This window comes from Rhinoderma darwinii, chromosome 4, assembly GCF_050947455.1.
Source record: "Rhinoderma darwinii isolate aRhiDar2 chromosome 4, aRhiDar2.hap1, whole genome shotgun sequence".
Taxonomy (NCBI): Eukaryota; Metazoa; Chordata; class Amphibia; order Anura; family Rhinodermatidae; genus Rhinoderma; species Rhinoderma darwinii.
In genome coordinates this window covers 408,700,804-408,726,985 of record NC_134690.1, presented here as the reverse complement: position 1 = coordinate 408,726,985, position 26,182 = coordinate 408,700,804, and the positions used below count along the sequence as shown (strand labels likewise).

The 26,182-nt window shown below is 45.7% G+C and overlaps 1 protein-coding gene across 11 annotated transcripts in view; it reads left to right on the top strand.

The window, feature by feature from the left end:
• VEGFA (vascular endothelial growth factor A) overlaps positions 1–26,182 on the top strand; it is a 68,054-nt gene that overhangs the window by 9,077 nt on the left and 32,795 nt on the right. For 6 of the 11 annotated variants that reach the window (XM_075863531.1, XM_075863529.1, XM_075863522.1 and 3 more), the window contains exons 2-5: positions 13,192–14,369; positions 14,888–14,958; positions 17,650–17,751; positions 18,811–18,937. In XM_075863531.1, the coding sequence (XP_075719646.1) occupies positions 18,851–18,937 (87 nt within the window). In that variant the 5' untranslated portion in view covers positions 13,192–14,369; positions 14,888–14,958; positions 17,650–17,751; positions 18,811–18,850. The remainder of the gene's footprint in view (positions 1–13,191; positions 14,370–14,887; positions 14,959–17,649; positions 17,752–18,810; positions 18,938–26,182) is intronic. The other 5 variants (XM_075863525.1, XM_075863523.1, XM_075863524.1 and 2 more) reach the window with 5 other exon arrangements.

Below are 26,182 nucleotides of genomic sequence, written 5' to 3'. Positions count from 1 at the left end.
ATACCGGGTTGATCTGTCGCAGGATTTCGAAGGGTCCGAGGAACCTAGGAGCAAACTTGCACGACGGCACCCTCAGACGGATATTGCTTGAAGACAACCAGACTTTAGTCCTTTGAAGAAACTGCGGAGGATCCCGTATTCTTGTGTCCGCCTTTCTCTTCATGCAGTCCACCGCCAGCAAGATAGAAGACCGGGTCTGTTGCCATATCTGTAGAAAGTCCCTGAAGGTCGAGTCAGCTGCAGGAATCTGGGAGATAGTAGAGACAGGAAGAGGTATACGAGGATGTTGACCATAGACGATGAAGAACGGGCTGGAGGTGGTGGACTCACTAGTGTGGTTATTATAACAGAACTCTGCCCACGGAAGCAACTGCACCCAGTTATCATGTTGTCTAGTTCTCTAGTTAACCCTCTCGACTTGCCTATTGGATTGTGGATGATAGGCCGAAGAGAAGTCCAACTTTACACCGAGGAGACCGCAGAGTGCTCTCCAAAACTTTGAGGTGAACTGGACCCCTCGGTCCGAGACAATATGCAGAGGCAAGCCGTGCAGACTGAAGATGTGTTGTATGAAGAGGTCAGCCAGTCGAACAGCAGAAGGCAGGCCAGTCAAGGGAACGAAATGAGCCATCTTAGAAAATCGGTCCACCACCCCCCAGATTACACTGCAACCTGCAGAAGGAGGAAGATCTGTGACAAAGTCCATTTCGACATGCTGCCAGGGAGCAACGGGCAGTGGCTGGAGCAGACCAGCAGGTCTGGAGTTGGCGACTTTATTTGCTGCACACACCGTGCATGAGGAGACAAAGTCCATAACGTCTTTGGGTAATGTGGGCCACCAGAACTGACGGGTGATTAGATCTTGAGTCTTACGAGCACCCGCGTGACCAGTCACCTTAGAACAGTGACCCCAGCGAAGAATTCTTCCTCTGTGCCAGATGCACAAAAGTTCCTCCCGGAGGAATGTCTCTCACTTGCAGGGGGTTCACAGAGAAGATGCAGGACGGATCAATAATATTCTGCGGGGACTCCACAGTGTCTTCAGTTTAAAAAGACTTAGACAAAGCGTCCGCCCTCAGATTCTTGTCGGTAGTGGAGTTCGAACCGGAACCGAGCAAAGAACAATGACCACCTGGCTTGATGAGGATGCAACCGCTGGGCCGTCTGGAGGTAGGTCAAGTTCTTGTGATCCGTGAAAACCAGGATAGGATGAACAGCGCCCTCCAGTAGATGTCTCCACTCCTGCAGAGCCAGTTTGATAGCCAGTAACTCCCGGTCCCCAATCGAGTAGTTGCGTTCTGCGGAGGAAAACAGTTTGGAATAGTAGCCACATACCACAGCCTTGCCTTTCAAACCTCTCTGGAACAGGAGTGCACCAGCACTGACAGGAAGCGTCCACCTCTAATGAAAACTGTAGGGATATATCAGGATGGTGAAGAAAAAATCAAAATGTCATCGAGATACACCACAACACAAACATAAAGGAGATCACAAAAAATGTCATTGACATATTCTTGAAACACTGCGGGAGCATTACAAAGGCCGAAGGGCATAACTAGATATTCATAGTGCCCATCACGCGTATTAAAAGCAGTCTTCCACTCGTCACCTCGACAAATCCGAATCAAATTGTAGGCTCCCCGCAGGTCCAGCTTAGAGAAAAACTTTGCCCCCCGTATGCAATCAAACAGTTCAGAGATCAAAGGCAAAGGATACCTGTTCTTCACCGTGATCTGATTCAGAGCTCGGTAGTCAATGCAAGGTCGTAGCGATCCATCTTCTTGACAAAGAAGAACCCCGCTCCGGCCGGGGAATGAGGATTTACGAATGAGGCCGGTCTCCAGATTCTCCTCAATTTAGGCCGACATAGACTGGGTCTTTGGCGGCAAGGTCTCAGCTTCCTTTTTATTGAAGACATTGGAGAACATGGCGAAACAAGAAGGCAACCCTGCTAGTGACTGAGGCGGCGAAGCCTGTGGTGACTGGACACGGCCCAGCCAGCGGTCTTGACACTTCGGACCCCACTGAAGAACCTCTCCAGTGTTCCAATCCAGGACTGGGGCGTGCAGACGGAGCCAAGGCAAACCCAGCAGTACGGGATTGACGGCCTTGGACAGGACAAACTGGGAGATGAGCTCAGCATGAAGAACTCCTACTTGAAGTCTCAACGGCTTGGTTACAGACACAACTGGGTCAGGCAATGGCAGTCCGTCCACCGAGGCAACGATCAACAGCCTTTCTAGCAGAACAGTAGGCAACTGAAGAAGATCCACCAGATCCTGACCGATAAAATTGTCAGCAGAGCCGGAGTCCAGGTAGGCAGAGACCGGATGGGGCCTCTCGCCAGCAATGATGATTACGGAAATGAATAGTTTGGAAGAGAGTTCGCGATTAGATGCAGTGACGCCCAGGGTAGTCGCTCCAACCAAACCTAGGCGCTGTTTTTTTTTGGCTTCTCCCGACACAGACATGGCCTGCGAGACCACAATATAAACCAGTGCAGAGGTTCGCCTGCACTGTTTCTCCTGAACCGACAATTTTAGCTGGTCCACTTCCATTGGAACCTCGGGCAAAGCAGTAGGCGCCGGCAAGAGGGGTTGCTGGAAGTTGGGCGCCAGTCTAGGAAGCCTTCTCTCCTGGTGAACTTCATGAGATCTCTCCCTCAGCCCTATGTCTACCCGAGTGGCTAGCAGAATCAAGTCATCCAAGGCAGGGGGCAGATCACGAGCGGCCAGTTCGTCCTTAATCTCGGACGACAGGCCATGCCAATAGGATGCCACCAAGGCCTCATTGTTCCAGGATAGCTCTCCTGCCAGGTTCTGGAACTGGATGGTATATTCGCCCACAGAGGTGTCCTCTTGGCGAAAGTTGAAGATGGCTGTAGCTGCCGACGAGACTCGCCCTGGTTCCTCGAAAACAGTCCGGAATAACCGCACAAATCCCTGAAAGTCTTGGGTCTCGGGACCCTGACGTTCCCAGATAGGGTTAGCCCACGCCAAGGCTTTGCCGGCAAGTAGAGACATGATGAATGTGATCTTGGTTCCGTCCGACGGAAATGCACGGGCGTGCAGGGTAAAATGAATATAGTATTGGTTCAGAAACCCCGACACGTACTGGCGTCTCAGTAGAATTGAGAGGCCAATGGCAGCGAGAACTGAGGATCCGAGCCGGAACTGCCAGGAGGTGTAGCAGGAGGATCGACCTGAGGATTTTGCATAGGGACAGGAAGAGAAGCGTCCCCAGCTGCTGTGCCATAGCGTCCACTGCCACAAGGAGTTGATCTTGTCTAACTCGGAGATCCAGCAGGTCTGCCTGCATAGCTTGGGAGGGTGCCAAGCCTTTGAATTGACCAGCGGAGTCCATGGCCAGAGCGTACTGTCACGATGCGGGGTGTGGACCCACTGGGCCGTACCGCGGAGCGGGCCGGCAGCTGGCCAAACAGGTAATGTACAGAGTCAAATAGTTCAGAGAGGACACCTGAGGCAACGTAGACAGTAGAAAGGCAGGCACAACTGGGACCAGGCAGCAGGTAGACGTCAGCTGTGGAGTACTGAAACAGGCGTGGAACGTAGTCCAATCTGGCAACAACTCAGCACGGCACTTAGAACAGGGTAGCACGGTAACAGGATACAGGAACAGGGTACACTGGGAAACTGGAAAACACTAGGAGACCATTAGCACGACAAACTTCGGGAAACAAACAATGCTCTGGCAAAGAGCAAGGGGGCAGAGCCCTTTTTATAGCCCAGTGCATCCCGGGCTAGATTGCAGACTTCCTGCAATATGCGCGCACTGGCCCTTTAAGAGCGGGCGTGCGCACCCCCTGGAGACAGTCTCGTATTACGAAAGTGAGTGCCGACGCCTCATGGGAGGACGACGCTGTACACAAGTCAGGAGTAACGTAACGTTTTGCTCGTGCAAATGGTCCATAACAGCTGCATGTGTCAGCAGCATATGATGCGCAGCCGCCATCATTATGACACTCTGTGTTTGTAAACAGAAAAGCACGTGGTGCTAATTACGGACAGTCTGAACGGCCCCATTGACTAACATACGTCCGTGCGAGGCACGTGAAAATCACGCGCGTTGCACGGACGTATTATACGTTCGTCTGAATAAGCCCTTAAGGTAACAGAACAATGCGGAGAGGGCAGAGCCCCTTTTATAGCCCAGAGGCATTCTGGGCTAATTGCAGCTATTCTGAAAATGTGCACGTACTGGCCTTTTAAGGCTGTGCACGCGCGGTTGCGCTCACCCTGCGGGAGACAGTGTCCGGACCAGGAATATTAGATAGATAGATGTAGCATAGCAGTATGTCTGATCAGTGGGGGTATTGCTGCTGGGATCTCCACAAGTTGCAGTGATTTATTTCTGTATGCAATGTTTAAATACCTTTTGTGTCAAAAAAGACAAAAGTATAGAAGGTCTGATACCTTTATTGGTTAACCATAAAAGTTCTATATGAATATTTGTAAACTGCCTGAAGAAGGGGCCTCTGTGCTCTGAAAGCCGCATATAGAACTTTTATGGTTAGCCAATAAAGGTATCAGACCTTCTATACTTTTGTCTTTTTTGACATAAAGGTATTTAAACATTGCATATTGTTTCTGGCTAACACGGTACTACACTATTTTTTACTGTATTTAGTGATTTATTTCAGCACTGTGGCCCTTTGACTCCTACCTGCTGCACTTGGGACCCCACAGATCAGACATCACATCCTATGCCAAAAATCTTCCTGATGGGAAAACCTCTTTATGTCTTTGTAAAATGTAAGAAGAAACGGTCGGTGGTCGGTGGTTGACATGAGTGATAAATAAACCCTTTTTAACCTGTGCTGTAAAATTTCTGCCTTGGGTGCATGAACGCTCCTCTTCATTCAATGATATATTCCTAAATATAGATAAAATGAACAGTAATTAATCACACAAACAAGGCCGGCATTAATTAAGCACCAAAAAATGTGCTGCTGGCGCCTATGTTTTTGTTTTCTTTCTGTTGATGTCAGTGAAACTTATATTATAGAAAAGTGTAGTCGGCTCCCGGAGTGTAATAAAGTCTACAGCATCTTGTCCTCGTGCGGTGTGCGCGCTGCAATCTCTTATGTGATACTGCAGCCTATCTCGAATGCGACATGCTAGCCGAAATTGCAGAAATTTGGGGTAAGGTCCTCAATTGGATTTCTGCAATAATCGCAAAAAATCCAACATTACTGCAATATCGCGGACACGACATCACATTTACACATGGTAATACATGATATCTCAATACATTATAACGGGCACTCGCACCTGAAATTATTGCCCTTATAATGACTACAGATTCCAGTGATTGCCATCAGTGAATTGCTACATCTACTCAGGTCAGTGGCCGGTTAGGTTAGGTGGACGTTCAGGAATGAAAATGAGTAAGGGTATGTTCACACGGAGTGTTTTCAGTCCGTAAATGTCCCGAAAAACGGCTGAAAAATCTGAAGCAGAACGCCTCCAAATGATGCCCATTGATTTCAATGGAAAAAATTGCGTTCTGTTTCCGACGGAACGTTTTTTTTTCGCAGCCGTTTTCCAAAACGGCCGCGTAAAAAAACTGCATTAACCCCTTAAGGACGCAGCCTAGTTTGGGCCTTAAGGCTCAGAGCCCATTTTTCAAATCTGACATATTTCACTTTATGTGGTAATAACGTCGGAATGCTTAAACCTATCCAAGCGATTTTGAGATTGTTTTCTCGTGACACTTTGGGCTTCATGTTCGTGGTAAAATTTGGTCGATATATTCAGTCTTTATTTGTGAAAAATTGCAAAATTTAGAGAAAATTTACAAAAAATAGCATTTTTCAGAATTTAAATGCATCTGCTTGTAAAACACACGGTTATACCGCCCACAATAGATACTAGTTCACATTTCCCATATGTCTACTTTAGATTGGCATCGTTTTTTGAACATTCTCTTATTTTTCTTGGACGTTACAAGGCTTAGAACATAAACAGCAATTTCTCATATTCTTAAGAAAAATTCAAAAGCCTTTTTTTGAAGGTACCTCTTGAGTTCTGAAGTGGATTTGAGGGGCCTATGTATTAGAAACCCCCATAAAACACCCCATTTTAAAAACTAGACCCCTCAAAGTATTCAAAACAGCATATAGAAAGTTTTTTAACCCTTCAGGCATTTCACAGGAATTAAAGCAAAGTGGAAATGAAATTTGCAAATTTCATTTTTTCTGCTGAATTTCAATTTTATTAAAAAAATTTCTGTAACAGAGGTTTTACCAGAGAAATACTACTAAATATGTATTGTCCAGATTCTGCAGTTTTTAGAAATGTCCCACATGTGGCCCTACTGCGCTCGTGGACTAAAACACAAGCCCTAGAAGCAAAGAAGCACCTAGTGCATTTTGAGGCCTCTTTTTTATTAGAATATATTTTAGGCAGCATGCCAGGTTTGAAGAGGTGTTGAGGTGCCAAAACTATGGAAACCCACCAGAAGTGACCCCATTTTGGAAACTACACCCCTCAAGGAATTCATTTATGGTTTTTGTTATCATTTTGACCGCACAGGTTTTTCACAGCACCTATTTGAATTGGGCTGTGAAATGAAAAAAATGATATTTTTTCCAATAAGATTTCATTTTTGATCAAAATTTCTTATTTTCACAGGGAACAACATACCCCATTTTGTTGCCCAATTTGTCCTTAGTGCGGCAATACCCCATTTGTGGTGATAAACTGCCGTTTGGGCCCATGGGAGGGCTCAGAAGGAAAGGACCACCATTTGGCCTACTGGAGCTTTTCTGGTGCTAAGTCATGTATGCAGAAGCCCCTGAGGTACCAGTAGAGTTGAAACCCCCGAGAAGTGACCCCATTTTAAAAACTACACCCCTTAAGACATTCATCTAGAGGTGTAGTGAGCATTTTGACCCCACAGGTACTGTGTAAAAGATAATGCGCAGCAGATGGTGCAGAGTGAGATTTGCAATTTTATATATATATATATATATATATGGCATGTCAGTGTCCGATATAGTGTGCCCAGCATGCGCCACCGGAGATCTACACCCCTTAAATTGTAATGTGGGTTCTCCTGGGTACGGCAATACCCTACATGTGGCTGTTATCAGCTGCCTGGGCATACGGCAGGGCTCAGAAGGGAAAGATGAGGGAGGTAAGCTGTGCGGAGTGCATCAGGGTAAATTAAAAATCAAGGGATGTATGATACATTTTAAAACAATCTTTTATACAGAGCTCTGGTTTTTCGGGACACGTGTCACATTGATACATTGTGTTCTTCCTTATCCCCCTCTTATAGCAGACTCTGCACCTCTTTTGACTCTTTCCCTTTCCACCGGTTTGGGGAACTTCTCCTGGAAAGTGTTGCCCTGGTACGATGCGTGTAGCCTCGCTTCCAGAAGTACTGGGTGCCCCCCCTTCCTGGTCCCTAAAGATTAGATCTTGAAATTCCAGGAAAGTTCCCGTCTGGCCTGCACATCGACGTAGCACGCACGCATTGTACAAAGCCATCTGTATGATGTGCCCGGCCAGCTTCTTATACCACACCGCATGGCGCTGTAGGGCTTCAGGACTTGATTTGACAAGTCCACCCCTCCCATGTACCTATTGTAGTCCAGGATGCAGTCTGGTTTGGGGGTGGCCTTTCCTTCATATATCCTAAACCTGTAGGTATACCCTGATGCACTCTCACAGCTTATACATCTTCACGCCATACCTTGGCCTCTTACCCGGCAGGTACTCGTGGAATTGAACCCTCCCTTTAAAATGTACCAGGGACTCATCAATAGAAATACACTTCTCGGGGGTGTATGCTTGGGAAAACCGGGCACTGAAACGGTCTAATAGGGGTCTCCGTTTATACAAACGGTCAAAACTGGGGTCAACTCGGGGTGGGCACGACTCATTATCAGTATAATGTAAGAAGTGAAGTATTGCCTCATTTATTTATTTTTTTAGGTTTTAGTTCAGTTCTGAAGTTGCTTTGAGGGGCCCATATATTAGAAACCCCTATCAAACACCCCATTTTAGAAACTAGACCCCTCAAAGTATTCACAACAGCATTTAGAAAGTTTATGAACCCTTTAGGTGTTTCACGGAAATTTAGAGCAAAGTAGAGGTGAAATTTACTTCTTTTTTTTGTCAGAAAATCCTCTTTATACCATTTTTTTTTATAACACAAAAGGATTTATCAGAGAAACGCAACTCAATATTTATTGCCCAGATTCTGCAGTTTTGAGAAATATCCCACATGTGGCCCTCGGGCGGTAATGGACTGAAGCACCGGCCTCAGAGGCAAAGGAGCACCTAGTGGATTTTGAGGCCTCCTTTTTATTAGGCACCATGTCCGGTTTGAAGAGGTCTTGTGGTGCCAAAACATTGGGAACCCCCCAAAAGTGACCCCAATTTGGAAACTAGACCCCTTGAGGAATCCATTGTAGTTTTCTTGGGGTGCATGCGGCTTTTTGATCAGTTTTTATTCTATTTTTAGGTGGCGCGGTGACTAAAAAACAGCAATTCTACTATTGTTTTTTTATTCTATTTTTTTTACAGCGTTCACCGTTCGCTATAAATGACATATTCACATTATTCTGCGGCGATACGATTACGGCGATACCAGATGTTTATAGTTTTTTTTTATGTCTTATGGCGTTTGCACAATAAAATACGTTTTGTAATAAATCATTCACATTTTGTGTTACCTTATTCTAAGAGCCATAAAGTTTTTATTTTTCAATCAATAAAGGCGTGCGAGGACTTATTTTTTGCGTAACGAACTGTAGTTTCCATCAGGACCATTTTTCGGTACATGCGACTTTTTGATCTCTTTTTATTCCATTTTTTGGGAGGGGAACTGACCAAAGAATTGTGATTGTGGTTCGGTTTATTATTATTTTATTTTACAGCGTTCACCGTGCGGGATAAATAGTGAAATAATTTTGTAGCTCAGGCCGTTACGGACGCGGCGATACCAATTATGTATAGTTTATTTGTTTGTTTATATATTTTTATTAATAATAAACGACTGATAAGTGAAAAAGGGGGATTTTTACTTTTAATACTTTTAAAACTTTTATTTTCTTATTTTTACACATCTTTTTTTAACTTTTTTTTAACTTTATTACTTTGTCCCACTAGGGGACTTGAGGGCAGGAGGCCCTGATCGCAATTCTAATACACTGCACTACATGCGTAGTGCAGTGTATTAGAACTGTCAGCTACTCACTGACAGCAAGCATAGTGGGTCCTGACGTTGTCAGGACCCACTAGGCTTCCGTCTATGGCATAGCCGGACGCCATTGTTTGGTGTCCGGTTGCCATAGTAACCATCGCCGGCCGCTATCGTGTAGCAGGCCGGCGATGGCGGATTAACCCCTAAGAAGCCGCGATCGCTATTGAACGCGGCTTCTGAGGGGTTAATCGGCGGGGGAGCTCCGTGATCGGTCCCGGCACATTGAGCAGTGATAGTCTGCTGTCGGAAACAGCAGCTATCACAGCTCATGAACGCGTCCCGCGCGAACGGCGCCGTGTTTACTCCATGACATACTATTATGTCATGGAGCGCGAACGATGCACTTACCATGACATAATAGTATGTCCTGGAGCGTTAAGGGGTTAAACACATTAAGAACACATTAAAAAAACGGCCGTGAAAAATAAGTGCAGGTCACTTCAGCCATTTTTGGAGCGGTTTTTCAAAGAATCTATTTAAAACCGCTCCAAAAACGGTAGCGAAAAACGTGTCTTAAAAACGTCTGAAAATCAGGACCTGTTTTCCCTTGAATACAGCTCCGTATTTTCAGACGTTTTTGGTTAAACGTGTGAACATACCCTAAGGTCTGATTTACACGAGCATGTGCGTTTTGTGTACGCAAAAAACCTGGCGTTTTGCGTGCGCAAAAGGCACTTAACAGCTCCGTGTGTCATCAGTGTATGATGCGCGGCTGTGTGATTTTCGCGCAGCCGCCGTCATTATGACACTCCGTTTGGATGTTTGTAGCACGTGGTGCTTTTCTGTTTACATTCAGAGTTTGACAGCTGTTGCGCGAATCACGCAGTTCACACGGAAGTGCTTCCGTGCGGCATGCGTGGTTTTCACGCACCCATTGACTTCAATGGGTGCGTGATGCGCGAACAGCGCACAAAGAAAGGACATGTCGTGAGTTTTTTTCAGCCCACTCACGCTGCGCAAAACCCACGGACTGTCTGCACTGCCCCATAGCCTAATATAGGTGCGTACGACACGCGTGAAAAGCATGCGCGTCGCACGCACGTGTAAACGAGGCCTAAGAGTGCGCCCTGCAGGCTGGGCATAGGAACTACAAGCACCTTGGAAACTCCAGCAGTCTCCGGCGGATAGGTCAGTACACTTCTATATGTCAGTCCATGGTTCGTGTACAGATCTCAGGAAGTTGTGCCTTGTTGCATGCATATGGCTGCACTGTTTGAATTTGTTTGTGGTCTTTAAGGGCGGATTTACACGAACGCGATATACGTCCGTGCAACGTGCGTGATTTTCACACGCCTCGCATGGACCTATATTAGTCTATGGGGCCGTGCAGACTGTCAGTGATTTTTACGCAGCGTGTGTCCTTGTGTCCGCTGCGTAAAACTCACGACATGTCCTATATTTCTGCGTTTCTCGCGCATCACGCACCCATTGAAGTCAATGGGTGCGTGAAAATCACACGCACCACATGGAAGCACTTCCGTGGGACGCGCGTGATTTGCGCAACAGCAGTAAAACTATGAATGTAAACAGAAAAGCACCACGTGCTACAAACATCCAAACAGAGTGTCATCATGATGGCGGCTGCGCGAAAATCACGTAGCCACGCATTGTATGGTGATGACACACGGAGCTGTCAAGTGCCTTTTGTGCGCGCAAAATACACACGTTCGTGTGAATCCGGCCTTAGGATGAGTGATTGTTTTGTGCATACTGTATGTGTTTACTGGTCTGAAGGTGCGTAGTGCAGGGATCCGGGAGAACTGGACCTTCCATGTACGGTGTGAAAGGTGTTGCCGCCAGCTCTGCTGTGCGTTTGGCCACATTCCTGCTTCGAGCGGCTGGCAGCAAGACAAGGTCACATGCGTGATACTAGTTAAAAGAGCGGCTAAGGACAACATTTGCCTGAAGTCACTGACACTGTCAGACACCGTGCAGGGTCATTGTTTTACTCCTCTACGTCTTTATAACATGGAGTTCCTTGTCATCCAGGCGTCTGACATAGAAGACTGCAGCCCGCATGGCCCTGGCTTTATTCTTTATACAGCCGGTTACTTTTCAGTCCTGTCACTGATATCCGGTCTCACATTTACAGTATATTCATGTCCAAATATTTACAGTACCTAAAAGGTCGGCTTGTTCTGCATGATCTTTTCTGTCATCAGTCCACATGAATTGCAGCTCTCGTCTGACACAGTACTCGTGCACACCCCTGAAAGTCCCTGACAAATAACAAAAAAGTAAAATAACAGCTCCTCCATGAAGGCCAATCTAAGAGTATGCTCACATGGGTCGGATAATCTGACCCAGATTCTGCAGGGAATTCCGGCTGAAAATTTGCACTAAACCGTATTGGTGTAGATTTTCAGCCCGGATTTGCTGCTGTGGAAAAAAAGCCAAAAAGGAGAGCAGAGGGGATTAAAAAAAAAATATATATATATTATACTCACCTCACCTGTCGCTGCAGTAGCAGAGACTCCTCGCTTCCCGGGCTGGTCTGTGTTGAGCCGGCCTCCTGAGATGACGTCTGGTGATTGGTTGCAGCAATCACAGGGGGCAAAACGTCATCTTGGGAGCCCGGCTCAAAACAGACCAGCTCGGGGAGCATAGCTGCATCACAAAATGTATTTTTCTTTTTCTTATAGCTGCAGCCACCACTAGGGGGATTTCACTGTATACTGTCTTACTATTTAGTTCTATGTATAATCAGTATACAGTAAACTCCTGAGCTCCCTCTAGTGGTAGCTGCAGGCAGAATGCTTGTTTTTGTATTTGTGAGAATCCATGGAATTGTTTCAGATTTTTCTCATTGAATTCAATGGGAAAGAAGAAATTTGCAAGCAAATCCTATTGTTGCAGATGTTGCTGCGGATTACCCGCAGATCCGCAGCAAAATCCGTAAGTCCAGATGAGTTTAAAAAAAAAAAAAAAAAATGATGCTCCCTTTCTCTGATGCTCTATTTGGGATGTAAATCCGGAAGGAAAATTCACAACAAACCCGCTACGTGTGCAGGAGGCATTAGGATGCGTTCAGATTTGCTGCAGATTTCCAGTGCGGATTCTGCATCGAGAATCCGCAGCAATTTACAATACAATACAAGTGTATGAGGTTTTCAATACCCCATCCACTCTTAGTAGAAAAAATCTGCAGTAAGAGCCCAGCATGATAGAGATTTTTAATTCCACAGCATGCTCAGACGGTTGCGGATTTTCATTGCAGATTTCAACCTTTTGCAATGCAGGGGCTGAAACTTGTGGCAAATCTGCTTCTAAACACGCAACAAAATCTGCATGTTTCATAAGCAGATTTTGGCGCAGATCTGATGCGGATTTAGCGTTGAAATTTGCAACGAAATCAACTGCAGAAATTGTCCACCACGTGCCTCCATTTAAAGGCTATGTAAACCATTGAAGCCATTTTTTGTATAAATGTAATATTTTAGATAAGTTTTAAATTGGGTTTTCTTAAAAAAATAAAATAGCCTGTATACATAGAAGCTGCATCTTGCGGTCACAGCCGAACCTGTCAGATCAGTGGGACTGACGGCTTTGGTGAGCACTGGTCCTGCACGTCTCTGACACAGGATCCAGCTGTTATCGATCACATCTAAGTTCATGAACAGAGACATGCAGGACCCGCTGTCACCGAAGCCGTCAGTCCTGCTGACCTGACTAATTCGGCTGTGACCGCAAGATACAGCTTTTATGTATACAGGATACACAGATGCTGTATCTCAAAATGTTAAAAAAAATGCCCAATTCAAAACTTAAAGTTTAAAATAGAATAAAACGGTGATTTATGTATAAAAAAATGCCTTCAATGGTGGACTTCGCCTTTACGGCCTCCTTCACACGACAGTATTTTGCTTCCGTATTTGTGAGCCAAAACCTGAAGTGTCTTCAATACACATAAGACGTACAAATCTTTCCATTACACTTTTTTACTTTTTATGGTTTTAGCTGCAAAAGTCTGGATTCACACACAGCGTTTTGCTGCATTGTTCGTGGCAGTGTCAGTGACGGCTCCTTGTTCGCCCGGCTGTTCTCCGTGCAGCCTGGCCTCCTGGGATGGCGTTTCCAGAGGGATGTGTCGCTATGGTAACGCCAGTGAAGGGAAGTATTGACTTTTTTTCTGCTCTATTTTCCGTAGCGGCGATTCCGGTTCAAAATCCGCACCACAATTCCCTGTGGTTTCTAGGTCGGATACCCTGCGCACTTTTGCACAGAGTATCCAACCTGTGGAAACATACCATTAGGGTACGTTTACATGACTCTTTTTTTTTTTTTTGTAGTGTTTTTTTTGCCACAATCGTCACAAAAAATGTCTTATGTTAACAAACCCTAATGAGACTACGGCACGTTCTACTGATGAATATGCCGCAATGTGAGGGCGACCACTGCACTGTTTATGTGGTACCCCGGCTTTTATAAACCTCTCCCCTTGTGTTTTTGTTTGTAGTATTTCGGTGCCCTGTGACCTTTTTCAATCAAAGCATTATCTTGGTGTGGAGTTTTTGAGGGCACCGATAGACCACAATTTTAACCAAAACTGCTATCTGCATGACCCATGCTGCAGTCTTTGGAAGAATTTGAAGGCCTTGTTCACACTGCAGATTTGTTGCAATGTTTAATTGTGTTTCTTAAGCCAAAACCAGGAACGCCATGTAAACAGAACAAATATATAAAGGAAGGTCTTATAGGTCTCCTCTCCAATTCTGGTTTTGGCTTTAAAAAATTCCATGTAAAATCTGCAGCAAATCTGCACTGTGTGAACAAGGCATTAGGCCGGTTAGCAGCAATTTCTAAAGCGTTTGGGGTTGCGGCTAAAACACTACAGCTACATGATCAAAGTCTGAAGTTAGTTATACGTTTTTTACATGTTCTTATAAAGGCTTCAATAAAAATCACTGTGTGAAGGAGGCCTACGTGTTCTTTTATGGCGTTTTATTATGTAAAAATGGCAGCAAAGTGAAGTGTTTTTTATGCAATTTTGGTGCATTTTTCTTTAGTATTTCTCATTTTGTGAAAATGTTTTTCCAGGCATTTTTGAAGTTTCATTAAGAAGCCTATGGAGAACGATATCTGAAAAATGCCATACCCTGAACATGCTGCGTTCAAAAACTGCACAAACCAAAACTGTGTGTATACAGACATTTTCATATTTTACTATAGACTTTTAACTAACATCTGACCGCAACGGAAAACGGGTGCATAAAACCGACCGCAGACCAGGATCACACACACAGTTGTGCTAAATTTCCTTCTAATAAAAGATACATTTTAAATGGTCTTGTGTGAGGGTATTTTCACACGAGGTCATTACGTCCGTAATTGACGGACGTATTGTAATCATGTTTTCAGTACGGGACAGTTGTCCGGCAGAGAGGCAGGGACTCCTAGCGTCGTACATAACTATGATGCTAGGAGCCCGGCTCCCTGCAGTGTGCTCGGTCCAGGACTTGCGGCCGAAATACGTTCGTCAATTACGGACGTAATGACCTCATGTGAACATACCCTTCTAATATTACAGTGAGATATTATTAGTAGAGCGGGAAAAATAGAGTATCTCTAGCCTTGGTTGGCAATCTTCAATGTTAATTAATCATTTTGACCTGTCGCCTTTTATTTTCTGTATTTATGTAATGTATGTACACAGTGACTCCACCAGCAGAATAGTGAGTGCAGCTCTGGTGTATAATACAGGATATAACTCAGGATCAGTACAGGGTAAGTAATGTATGTACACAGTGACTCCACCAGCAGAATAGTGAGTGCAGCTCTGGAGTATAATACAGGATATAACTCAGGATCAGTACAGGATAAGTAATGTAATATATGTACACAGTGACTCCACAAGCAGAATAGTGAGTGCAGCTCTGGAGTATAATACAGAATGTAACTCAGGATCAGTACAGGATAAGTAATGTAATGTATGTACACAGTGACTCCACCAGCAGAATAGTGAGGGCAGCTCTGGAGTATAATACAGGATGTAACTCAGGATCAGTACAGGATAAGTAATGTATGTACACAGTGACTCCACCAGCAGAATAGTGAGTGCAGCTCTGGAGTATAATACAGGATGTAACTCAGGATCAGTACAGGATAAGTAATGTATGTACACAGTGACTCCACCAGCAGAATAGTGAGTGCAGCTCTGGAGTATAATACAGTATATAACACAGGATCAGTACAGGATAAGTAATGTAATGTATGTACACAGTGACTCCACCAGCAGAATAGTGAGTGCAGCTCTGGAGTATAATACAGGATGTAACTCAGGATCAGTACAGGATAAGTAATGTAATGTATGTACACAGTGACTCCTCCAGCAGAATAGTGAGTGCAGCTCTGGAGTATAATACAGGATGTAACTCAGGATCAGTACAGGATAAGTAATGTAATGTATGTACACAGTGACTCCACCAGCAGAATAGTGAGTGCAGCTCTGGAGTATAATACAGGATGTAACTCAGGATCAGTACAGGATAAGTAATGTATATACACAGGGAGTCCACCAGCTGAATAGTGAGTGCAGCTCTGGAGTATAATACAGGATGTAACTCAGGTGTATATATAATGTTTTTTAGCTATTTATGTAGATTAATTCTACATGTAAATTGTAAAGTAGTGTTTAGGTGGACAGAAGCTGGACAGTAAAAAAAAAAATGATAATCATATAGAAGTGTTTGCATATATATATGGACAGGAACACACTGAATTATGATTGCATAAGATAGATTAAAGAACGGGACCAGCGGTGTTCATTCCAAATTCTGAGAAGGCGCAGAGTTTCCTATGGTCCCATGCTTCAGCTTCTCACATCTCTAATCAATGCGTCTGTGATAACTATCGTGAGGCTGACACATAACAAGCTGACCGTCATAATTCCAAGTGGATTCAAAACCACAAGGCGAGATAAGGAAACTAGGTCTGGCATGGACCTTATTGGTATCAGGGCAGAGCAGATAACGCTTCCTAAAAATACTCCACGCTAACTGAGCTCACCAGCCAGTGCAAAAAGAACCAATTATAAATGTGCTCACTGTCCGGCCTTTACACGCAGATGTCCCATAGTTAAGGTGGCCATAAACTCAGTAGGATTGACAAACATGTGGTACACGTACAAACGATCCGATAATAAACATGCCAGACTGAACTAACAGATCAGGGACGTAGTGTCAAAAGTTTTTTAGTAAAAATACAGAATGCACTTGACTTTTTCAAAGTGGTGACCGATCGACTGTAACTTGCCATTCATTCCATACATGAAAAGTTTCACAAGAAAAAAGAAGGTAGGATCCAGCGAGATGTAATAATGTGGGGAAACTCGGGTTACACTTTATTGAATCGTGGACAATAAATAACGGACACAGGATCAGATTATTGTAGCAAGGTGGATAAAAATGGCAGGTATAAAGCAGCCTACGCGTTTCGAGGACGGTCTGTGCTCTTATTCATGGCTAGTTGTAGTGTGCTGCTGTGAGCCATAGATGTAGGTATGTACCAAACAGGTAAAAGGCGCTTCCCAGGCAGCGAAAAACGCCCTAAGAATGTAATATTGCAGGTGGAAGATTAACCCCTGCTATTCATGATGAAAAGAAGGGGAAGGGGAGCGAGGGACATAAATAACCCTGGGCAATGTGCGATTGGTAGAATGATCTAATAACCTTGGAAATATCATGGTCCCAAAAATGATAACCAGGAGGATAGTAGAGTGGTACATATAGCAATATTGTAACAAATAATAAGTGATGGATGAAAAGCCTGACAGGGCATCACTAATGAATAACAATGAATAATGACAGACAGGGAAACAAAACCAAAAAAGAAATACATTGAATGGGAGGAAGAAAATGATACTTGGCATAAAGAAGAAGTAATGATGATAATAATGAGTGACCAGATACATTCTACACATGGAGTAATTAATATAGCACAAAGTACTGGTGTCAGTCCGTAGCCGCATAAAGCATATGACGGTACAAATGTAGTATCTATGATCTTATCAGGAAATGATAGAAAATATATGTGAAAACTGATAGAAAAGTGAAGTGGTGACAAAACAAAATAATTACTGTAGTGAAAGTTAGTAACAAGAATTGATGGTGGCAAGAGTAAAAAGTGGACACAATAAAAATGGAGTATCTTTAATTAGTAGCATAAAAACGGACTATCTTCTTATAATAGAAAACTAGATCTGTCCAATAGGTCACAGGAAAGAATATAATAGACTTGAATTCAGAATAGTGTGTGCATTGCATGGATGGATGGACACGCTTCATGATCAAATGGAAGATTCAGGAAAGTGTGTACATTGATGTACATTAGATTCAAGACAGTGTGTGCAATGGTGTGCAACTACAACAGTATATGATTGACAATGTTGAAAATGACAATGTATGCATTATTTTGCAGGAAAATTGTCTAGATAGAGGCAGTCGCAACGGGAGAGCAGCCAGTGTGAACAGGACCCGACTCGCAGGACAGAGGGAGCTTGAATGAAAAACAGCTACAGAGGTGATGATACTGTATCATAGCAGGATAGGCGGCAGCGATAATATAGAACTGATTCTCACGATATATGTAGGGAATATCAATTATAGTTCAAAAGGTGGCATAGAACCGTAGCTTATAGCTTAAAAGAGGAGGAGCTTGATGTAGACTCGTGTGTATATATATATACTGATGAGGAGATGATAATAGAAAGGTGTCAGTCAGTAATGGAACATGAGCTCCTTTCTAAGATTAAGACCTGTAGGAAATCTTGTATTCAGGTGGTAGATCCAAAATGCTTCACGCGTTAATAATCTATGTTTAACATCACCACCTCTGTCACTTTTCATTCTTTTTTCAATAGCATTTGAAGGAATGAATATTTCTGGTATGGCAGGTTATGAAATGTCTGCTCGCATTGGAGATGGTAACAATGGCCGGATTTCTTTTGTAACTTAGATGCTCTAGAATCCTGATCTTAAGTTTCCTGGTGGTGCAGACCACATATTCCAGCTAGTGCACTCCATTATGTAAACTACATGGTCACTGTTACAATTAATGTATGTTTTTATTGGGAAATTGGTTGTACCACTAGAGTTGGAGAATTGCTTAGTAAATTTACTGACTGTGCGCACTTTACAGGGATGAGACCCACACCTGTAAAGACCTGAATACTGCAACCAGGCTGGAACTCTGATTAGATGACACTTACGATGGGGACAGAATGTTCCCTAAAGTGGGTGCCCCGCGGGATACTATTCGACAGCCATTCTTAAGTATCGTCTCAAGTTTGGCATTCTCAGAGTATGGGAATGTAACGGTACACCATGTCCCTTATTTCGTTAAATTGGTTACTAAATTGGAGGACAAGTGTGGGTTTTTCTATTCCCTGAACAGCAGATGAGTCACTATTTGACCTAACATTATCAATAGATAGTAGGTCCCTCCTGTCTTTGGAGTGGACTATGGCTTGAGCTCTGGAGAGGGTCCACTTCTTGTACCCCCTGTTGGATAGTTTTTTACAAATTTTTCGTTGTTCTGGTAAAAAGCTCTGGTTGTTAGTACAATTTCTTTTGGCCCTAGTCAGCTCCCCGACCGGTATTGAGGAGATGGTGTGCTTAGGATGAAGGATGGTATTGGCAGCGATGGGTTTATGAAAAATCTCGGTCTGAATGATTTTACCAGCAGTGCCTGTCCATGTCAAATCAAGGTAATTAATACTAGTGCGATGAGAGGTGTGAGTAAATCTCAAAATTAAAAAAGATTGTTGTTAATATACTCCAAGAATTCGGGTATGGCAGTGACATCGCCCTCCCAAATGAACAGGAGGTCGTCGATGTATCTGCCATACCAGTGCACCCGGTGGAGGAACAGATTGAGAGCAGAGAATAGAGTGCATTCCTCCCACTATGCCATAACTAGATTGGCTAAAGACGGGGAAAATTTGGCACCCATAGAGACCCCTCTGTTTTGGAGGAAGAAGCTACCCTCGTATTGGAAATAATTGTGGGTCATTAAAAACTGGATTACATCTAGCATAAAGAGCTGTAATGTATTATCATATGTACTGTACTTTAGTAAATGATGTTCTACGGCTTGGGTGGCTATGAGGTGGGGTACAGTTGTGTATAATGACACCACGTCACAACTCAGCCAGCCAGGTGTGATTATGACCCCAGACTTTATTGTGGAAAATTTGTAAGACATCCTTGGTGTCTCTGAGATGACCAGGGGTTCTCTGTACAAGAGGCTGTAAGAGGAAGTCGAGCCACTCTGATAGTTTTTCAGTAAGTGACCCAATGCCGGAGACAATGGGGCGCATAGGTGGAGGAATGATTCCTTTGTGCGTCTTAGGTAAGGCATAAAGAATAGGGGTGATCGGATTTTGGACTGACAGATAATCATGTTGTTTCTTGGTAATTGTGCCACTACCGAGGCCTCTGTCAAGCAGGTTCACAAGGAGTTGCTGGAAGTCAGAGGTCGGATTGTGATCCAATTTGGTATATGTGTCGGTGTCTGATACTAGCTCTGTCACTTGGTTGACATATATGTCTCGGTCCATTACGGTCACAGTACCTCCCTTATCAGACATGCCAATCATGATATTTTTCTTGTCCCTAAGGGATTTAATTGCGCTATTTTGACTATCTGTAAGATTGTGTTGGGACTTACTCTTGCTGCTACGGCTGGCGATTTTATGTAGTTCCCTTTCTATTGTAGACTGAAATCTATCCATGGACTCGGTCCTGGACTGGATGGGATAAAAAGTGGGCTTTGATGTGGGAAATGTAGCTGCTAGCGGACATGCAAGTGATTTACCCTGCTCAGCTAACTCTACCAGACTTAACAGAGCAACTTGCTCTTGAAACATAACTGGACGGAAGATGTTGTAGCTCGGTGAGTCTCTATCAGAGGTTGAAGGACTAATCTCTGGATGGACATCTGCGTCGAAATAAAAGTGCCTTTTTATAGTCAGATTTCGTATACATTTATTTATGTCTAATAGGGTGTGAAAAATATCAAAATCCCTGTTGGGAGCAAAGTTAAGGCCAAGAGCAAGTACGTCAATTTGTGTGGGGGTAAGAGGCAATGTAGACAAGTTGATCACATCCATAGTATTCGTTAAAGTCTCTGGTTCCGTAGTCGGCGTAGTTGTGTTATATCCGTGATTCCGATGTTTCCTGCCCCCCCTCCTCCCCCGTTTTTTGAGGGGCCATGTCTGACAGGAAAGGAGTGTCTGAATGAACCTGATTCTCTGGATGAGTCCATGTCTGATACCCCTTCTGCTCCATCTGTTGTCTCCTGCTCCGCGGAGCTGAAGCTAACTCTGCGTTGTCTGGGTCTCCTCCGATCCTTTAGGATAGATTTGGCTCTATAATGGGAATAGTCCCTCTTGCTCCAGTTGTAAACTTCTCCTTTGGCATAGTCCTCAGTATCCCTTTGGAATTTAGTTCTCTTGGTATCCATTATGGACTTTTCAAGTTGGTCCACGTATTTCTGTGTCCTGGCTCCAGAGTGCAAAAGTCGGGTGAGCTGTAGATTTGTTCATTTCCGTTTATTAATGTCCATGTGTAGTTCAGCCAGTTTTATTTCCTCATGTTTTGTAATTCGGATCATGAGATTTAATGAACATTCAGATAAGATTATTCCACTCTTGTGAAAATTCGGCTGAGTATTTAAAGGTAGGAATTTTCCGTAAGCGTAAACCTCTTGAGATCATGCTTTTGGAGATGTCGTTTTGCAGTGTAGTCCGTCCGGTCCCACCAAACTCTAGCCTCATGGGCGGATCATTTCTCCAATTCTCTGAATTGGTTGTTTAACGTTGTTTTACATTTTTGTGAGAGGCTTTTCATCCATCACTTATTATTTGTTACAATATTGCTATATGTACCACTCTACTATCCTCCTGGTTATCATTTTTGGGACCATGATATTTCCAAGGTTATTAGATCATTCTACCAATCGCACATTGCCCAGGGTTATTTATGTCCCTCGCTCCCCTTCCCCTTCTTTTCATCATGAATAGCAGGGGTTAATCTTCCACCTGCAATATTACATGCTTAGGGCGTTTTTCGCTGCCTGGGAAGCGCCTTTTACCTGTTTGGTACATACCTACATCTATGGCTCACAGCAGCACACTACAACTAGCCATGAATAAGAGCACAGACCGTCCTCGAAACGCGTAGGCTGCTTTATACCTGCCATATCCACCTTGCTACAATAATCTGATCCTGTGTCCGTTATTTATTGTCCACGATTCAATAAAGTGTAACCCGAGTTTCCCCACATTATTACATTTCGCTGGATCCTACCTTCTTTTTTTCTTGTGTTAACTACCGCGGGCCGGTGCGGAGATCCGGGCGAGACTTGAACACACGAACGTGGAGCTGGTGAGCTGGAGGTTTCCTCCTACCCCCTATTTTCCTCTATCTACTTCTGTGTATGAATAGTTTCAGCCTGTCGCAAAATTGTCACCACTTGGGGTTTATCCAGCCAGACCAACAGGAAAGCATTAGGGTATGTTCACACAGAGGAATTTTGCAGCGGATTCCGCCGCAAATTTCTGCCTCTTATTCATTTTAATGGGAGTCGGACCCTTCATTTTCCCACTAGCTGATTATTTCAAATAGCGGAAAAAAGAAGCATCCTGCTCGATCTTTGGGTGGATTCTGCCCGAACCTCCCATTTAAGTCAAGGGGAGGAATCTTCCTGCCGATGGCAGGAATAGTTTGCGGCGGGTCCCACCACGCAAAATCCGCCGTGTGAACTAGCCCTTAGGATTCACATGTGGCACATTTGCTGTGGAAGTTTGTAAAAGTCACTTAGCTGCAGAATCTTCTGCGAGGAATCTGCCACATGTTAACATTCCCTTAGCCCCTATGCACACGACAGGGTTTCCCGGCCGTTCAAAAAACGTCCCTCACCCGGCTGCAGTAGGAACAATAGACCCCTAACGGGGCTATTCACACAACTGATTTTTTTTTACGGCGCGGGAAACCCGGCCGCCAATAAATGGGACATGCCCTATTTTCGGCCGGCCGTCCGGCTCCCATAGAAGTCTATGAGGCCGGGTAATACATGGCCATCACTTGAATGTGCTCCAAGTGACGGCCGTGTCTTCCGTAGCTCGCTCTCTCCTTCTCTTCCTCACAGTGCGAAGTGCATAGGAGGAGGAGGGGGGGAGGATATGTCTTTTGATCCCTGTAGGAGCTTCAGCAACACTGTGGCCGGGGATTGGGGATTCCGCTCCAGCAGAAGTCCCTGACTTCACTGTGTCCATATATGGACACAGTGAAGTCAGGGACTTCTGAAGCGGAATCCCCGGGGATGTGGCATTGAAGTCAGGGACTTCAATATATGGACATTGAAGTCAGGGACTTCTCCTGGAACGGTGGCGCTATCTACAGACAGGTAGGGGGGGTGCCATCTATGGGGGCGTGCTGTGTAGAACTACCTGCAGGGGGCTGTGTAGAACTACCTACAGGCGGCTGTGTGGCATTACCTACAGGCGGCTGTGTGACACTACCTACGGGGGGCTGTGTGGCACTACCTACGGGGGGCTGTGTGGCACAACCTACGGGGGGCTGTGTGGCACAACCTACGAGGGGCTGTGTGACACAACTTACGGGGGGCTGTGCGGCACTACCTACAGGGGGCTGGGCGGCACTACCTACGGGGGGCTGTGTGACAACTTACAGGGGGCTGTGTGGCACTACCTACGGGGGGCTGTGTGGCACTACCTACGGGGGGCTGTGTGGCACTACCTACGGGGGGCTGTGTGGCACTACCTACGGGGGGCTGTGTGGCACTACCTACGGGGGGCTGTGTGGCACAACCTACGGGGGGCTGTGTGGCACTACCTACGGGGGCCTGTGTGGCACAACCTACGGTTATACTGTGTGTGGGCATCTATGTGCCATTATACTGTGTGGGGGCAGCTATGAGGACATTATACTGTGTGGGGCAGCTATGTGGCATTATACTGTGTGGGGCAGCTATGGGGCATTATACTGTGTGGGGGCAGCTATGTGGCATTATACTGTGTGGGGCAGCTATGGGGCATTATACTGTGTGGGGGCAGCTATGGGGCATTATACTGTGTGGGGGCAGCTTTGGGGCATTATACTGTGTGGGGGCAGCTATGGGGCATTATACTGTGTGGGGGCAGCTATGGGGCATTATACTGTGTGGGGGCAGCTATGGGGCATTATACTGTGTGGGGGCAGCTATGGGGCATTATACTGTGTGGGGGAAGCTATGGGGGCATTATACAGTGGGGGCAGCTATGGGTGCATTATACAGTGGGGGCATTATACTGTGTGGGGGCAGCTATGGGGGCATTATACTGTGTGGGGCAGCTATGGGGCATTATACTGTGTGGGGGCAGCTATGGGGCATTATACTTTGTGGGGGCAGCTATGGGGCATTATACTGTGGGGGGCAGCTATGTGGCATTATACTGTGTGGGGGCAGCTATGGGGCATTATACAGTGGAGGCAGCTATGGGGCATTATACTGTGGGGGGCAGCTATGTGGCATTATACTGTGGGGGCAGCTATGGGGCATTATACTGTGTGGGGGCAGCTATGTGGGATTATACTGTGTGGGGGCAGCTATGGGGCATTATACTGTGTGGGGGCATCTATGTGGCATTATACTGTGTGGGGGCAGCTATGTGGCATTATACTGTGTGGGGGCAGCTATGTGGCATTATACTGTGTGGGGGCAGCTATGGGGCATTATACAGTGGAGGCAGCTATGGGGCATTATACTGTGGGGGGCAGCTATGTGGCATTATACTGTGGGGGGCAGCTATGTGGCATTATACTGTGGGGGCAGCTATGGGGCATTATACTGTGTGGGGGCAGCTATGTGGGATTATACTGTGTGGGGGCAGCTATGGGGCATTATACTGTGTGGGGGCATCTATGTGGCATTATACTGTGTGGGGGCAGCTATGTGGCTTTATACTGTGTGGGGGCAGCTATTGGGCATTATACTGTGTGGGGGCAGCTATGGGGCATTATACTGTGTGGGGGCAGCTATAGTAGCATTATACTGTGTGGGGGCAGCTATGGGGCATTATACTGTGTGGGGGCAGCTATAGGAGCATTATACTGTGTGGGGGCAGCTATGGGGCATTATACTGTGGGGGCATCTATGTGGCATTATACTGTGTGGGGGCATCTATGTGGCATTATACTGTGTGGGGGCAGCTATGGGGCATTATACTGTGTGGGGGCAGCTATGGGGCATTATACTGTGTGGGGGCAGCTATAGTAGCATTATACTGTGTGGGGGCAGCTGTGGGGCATTATACTGTGTGGGGGCAGCTATAAGAGCATTATACTGTGTGGGGGCAGCTATGGGGCATTATACTGTGTGGGGGCAGCTATAGGAGCATTATACTGTGTGGGGGCAGCTATGGAGACAATATACTGTGTGGGGCAGCTATATGAGCATTATACTGTGTGGGGGCAGCTATGGGGCATTATACTGTGTGGAGGCAGCTATGGGGGCATTATACTGTGTGGGGGCAGCTATGTGGGATTATACTGTGTGGGGGCAGCTATGTGGCATTATACTGTGGGGGGCAGCTATGTGGCATTATACTGTGTGGGGGCAGCTATGTGGCATTATACTGTGTGGGGGCATCTATGTGGCATTATACTGTGTGGGGGCAGCTATGGGGGCATTATACAGTGGGGGCAGCTATGGGTGCATTATACAGTGGGGGCAGCTATGGGGGCATTATACTGTGGGGGGGCAGCTATGGGGCATTATACTGTGTGGGGGCAGCTATGGGGCATTATACAGTGGAGGCAGCTATGGGGCATTATACTGTGTGGGGGCAGCTATGGGGCATTATACTGTGTGGGGGCAGCTATGTGGGATTATACTGTGGGGGCAGCTATGTGGCATTATACTGTGTGGGGGCAGCTATGGGGCATTATACTGTGTGGGGGCAGCTATGGGGCATTATACTGTGTGGGGGCAGCTATGTGGGATTATACTGTGTGGGGGCAGCTATGGGGGCATTATACTGTGTGGGGGCAGCTATGTGGGATTATACTGTGTGGGGGCAGTTATGGGGAAATTATACTGTGTGGGGGCAGCTATGGGGACATTATACTGTGTGGAGGCAGCTATGTGGCATTATACTGTGTGGGGGCAGCTATGGGGCATTATACTTTGTGGGGGCATCTATGTGGCATTATACTGTGTGGGGGCATCTATGTGGCATTATACTGTGTGGGGGCATCTATGTGGCATACTGTGTGGGGGCAGCTATGTGGCATTATACTGTGGGGGCAGCTATGTGGGATTATACTGTGTGGGGGCAGCTATGGGGGCATTATACTGTGTGGGGGCAGCTATGTGGGATTATACTGTGTGGGGGCAGTTATGGGGAAATTATACTGTGTGGGGGCAGCTATGGGGACATTATACTGTGTGGAGGCAGCTATGGGGACATTATACTGTGTGGAGGCAGCTATGGGGACATTATACTGTGGGAGGCAGCTATGGGGACATTATACTGTGGGGGGCAGCTATGGGGACATTATACTGTGGGGGCATCTATGTGGCATTATACTGTGTGGGGGCATCTATGTGGCATTATACTGTGTGGGGGCAGCTATGGGGGCATTATACAGTGGGGGCAGCTATGGGTGCATTATACAGTGGGGGCAGCTATGGGGGCATTATACTGTGTGGGGGCAGCTATGGGGGCATTATACTGTGTGGGGCAGCTATGGGGCATTATACTGTGTGGGGGCAGCTATGGGGCATTATACAGTGGAGGCAGCTATGGGGCATTATACTGTGGGGGGCAGCTATGTGGCATTATACTGTGGGGGCAGCTATGGGGCATTATACTGTGTGGGGGCAGCTATGTGGGATTATACTGTGTGGGGGCAGCTATGGGGCATTATACTGTGTGGGGGCATCTATG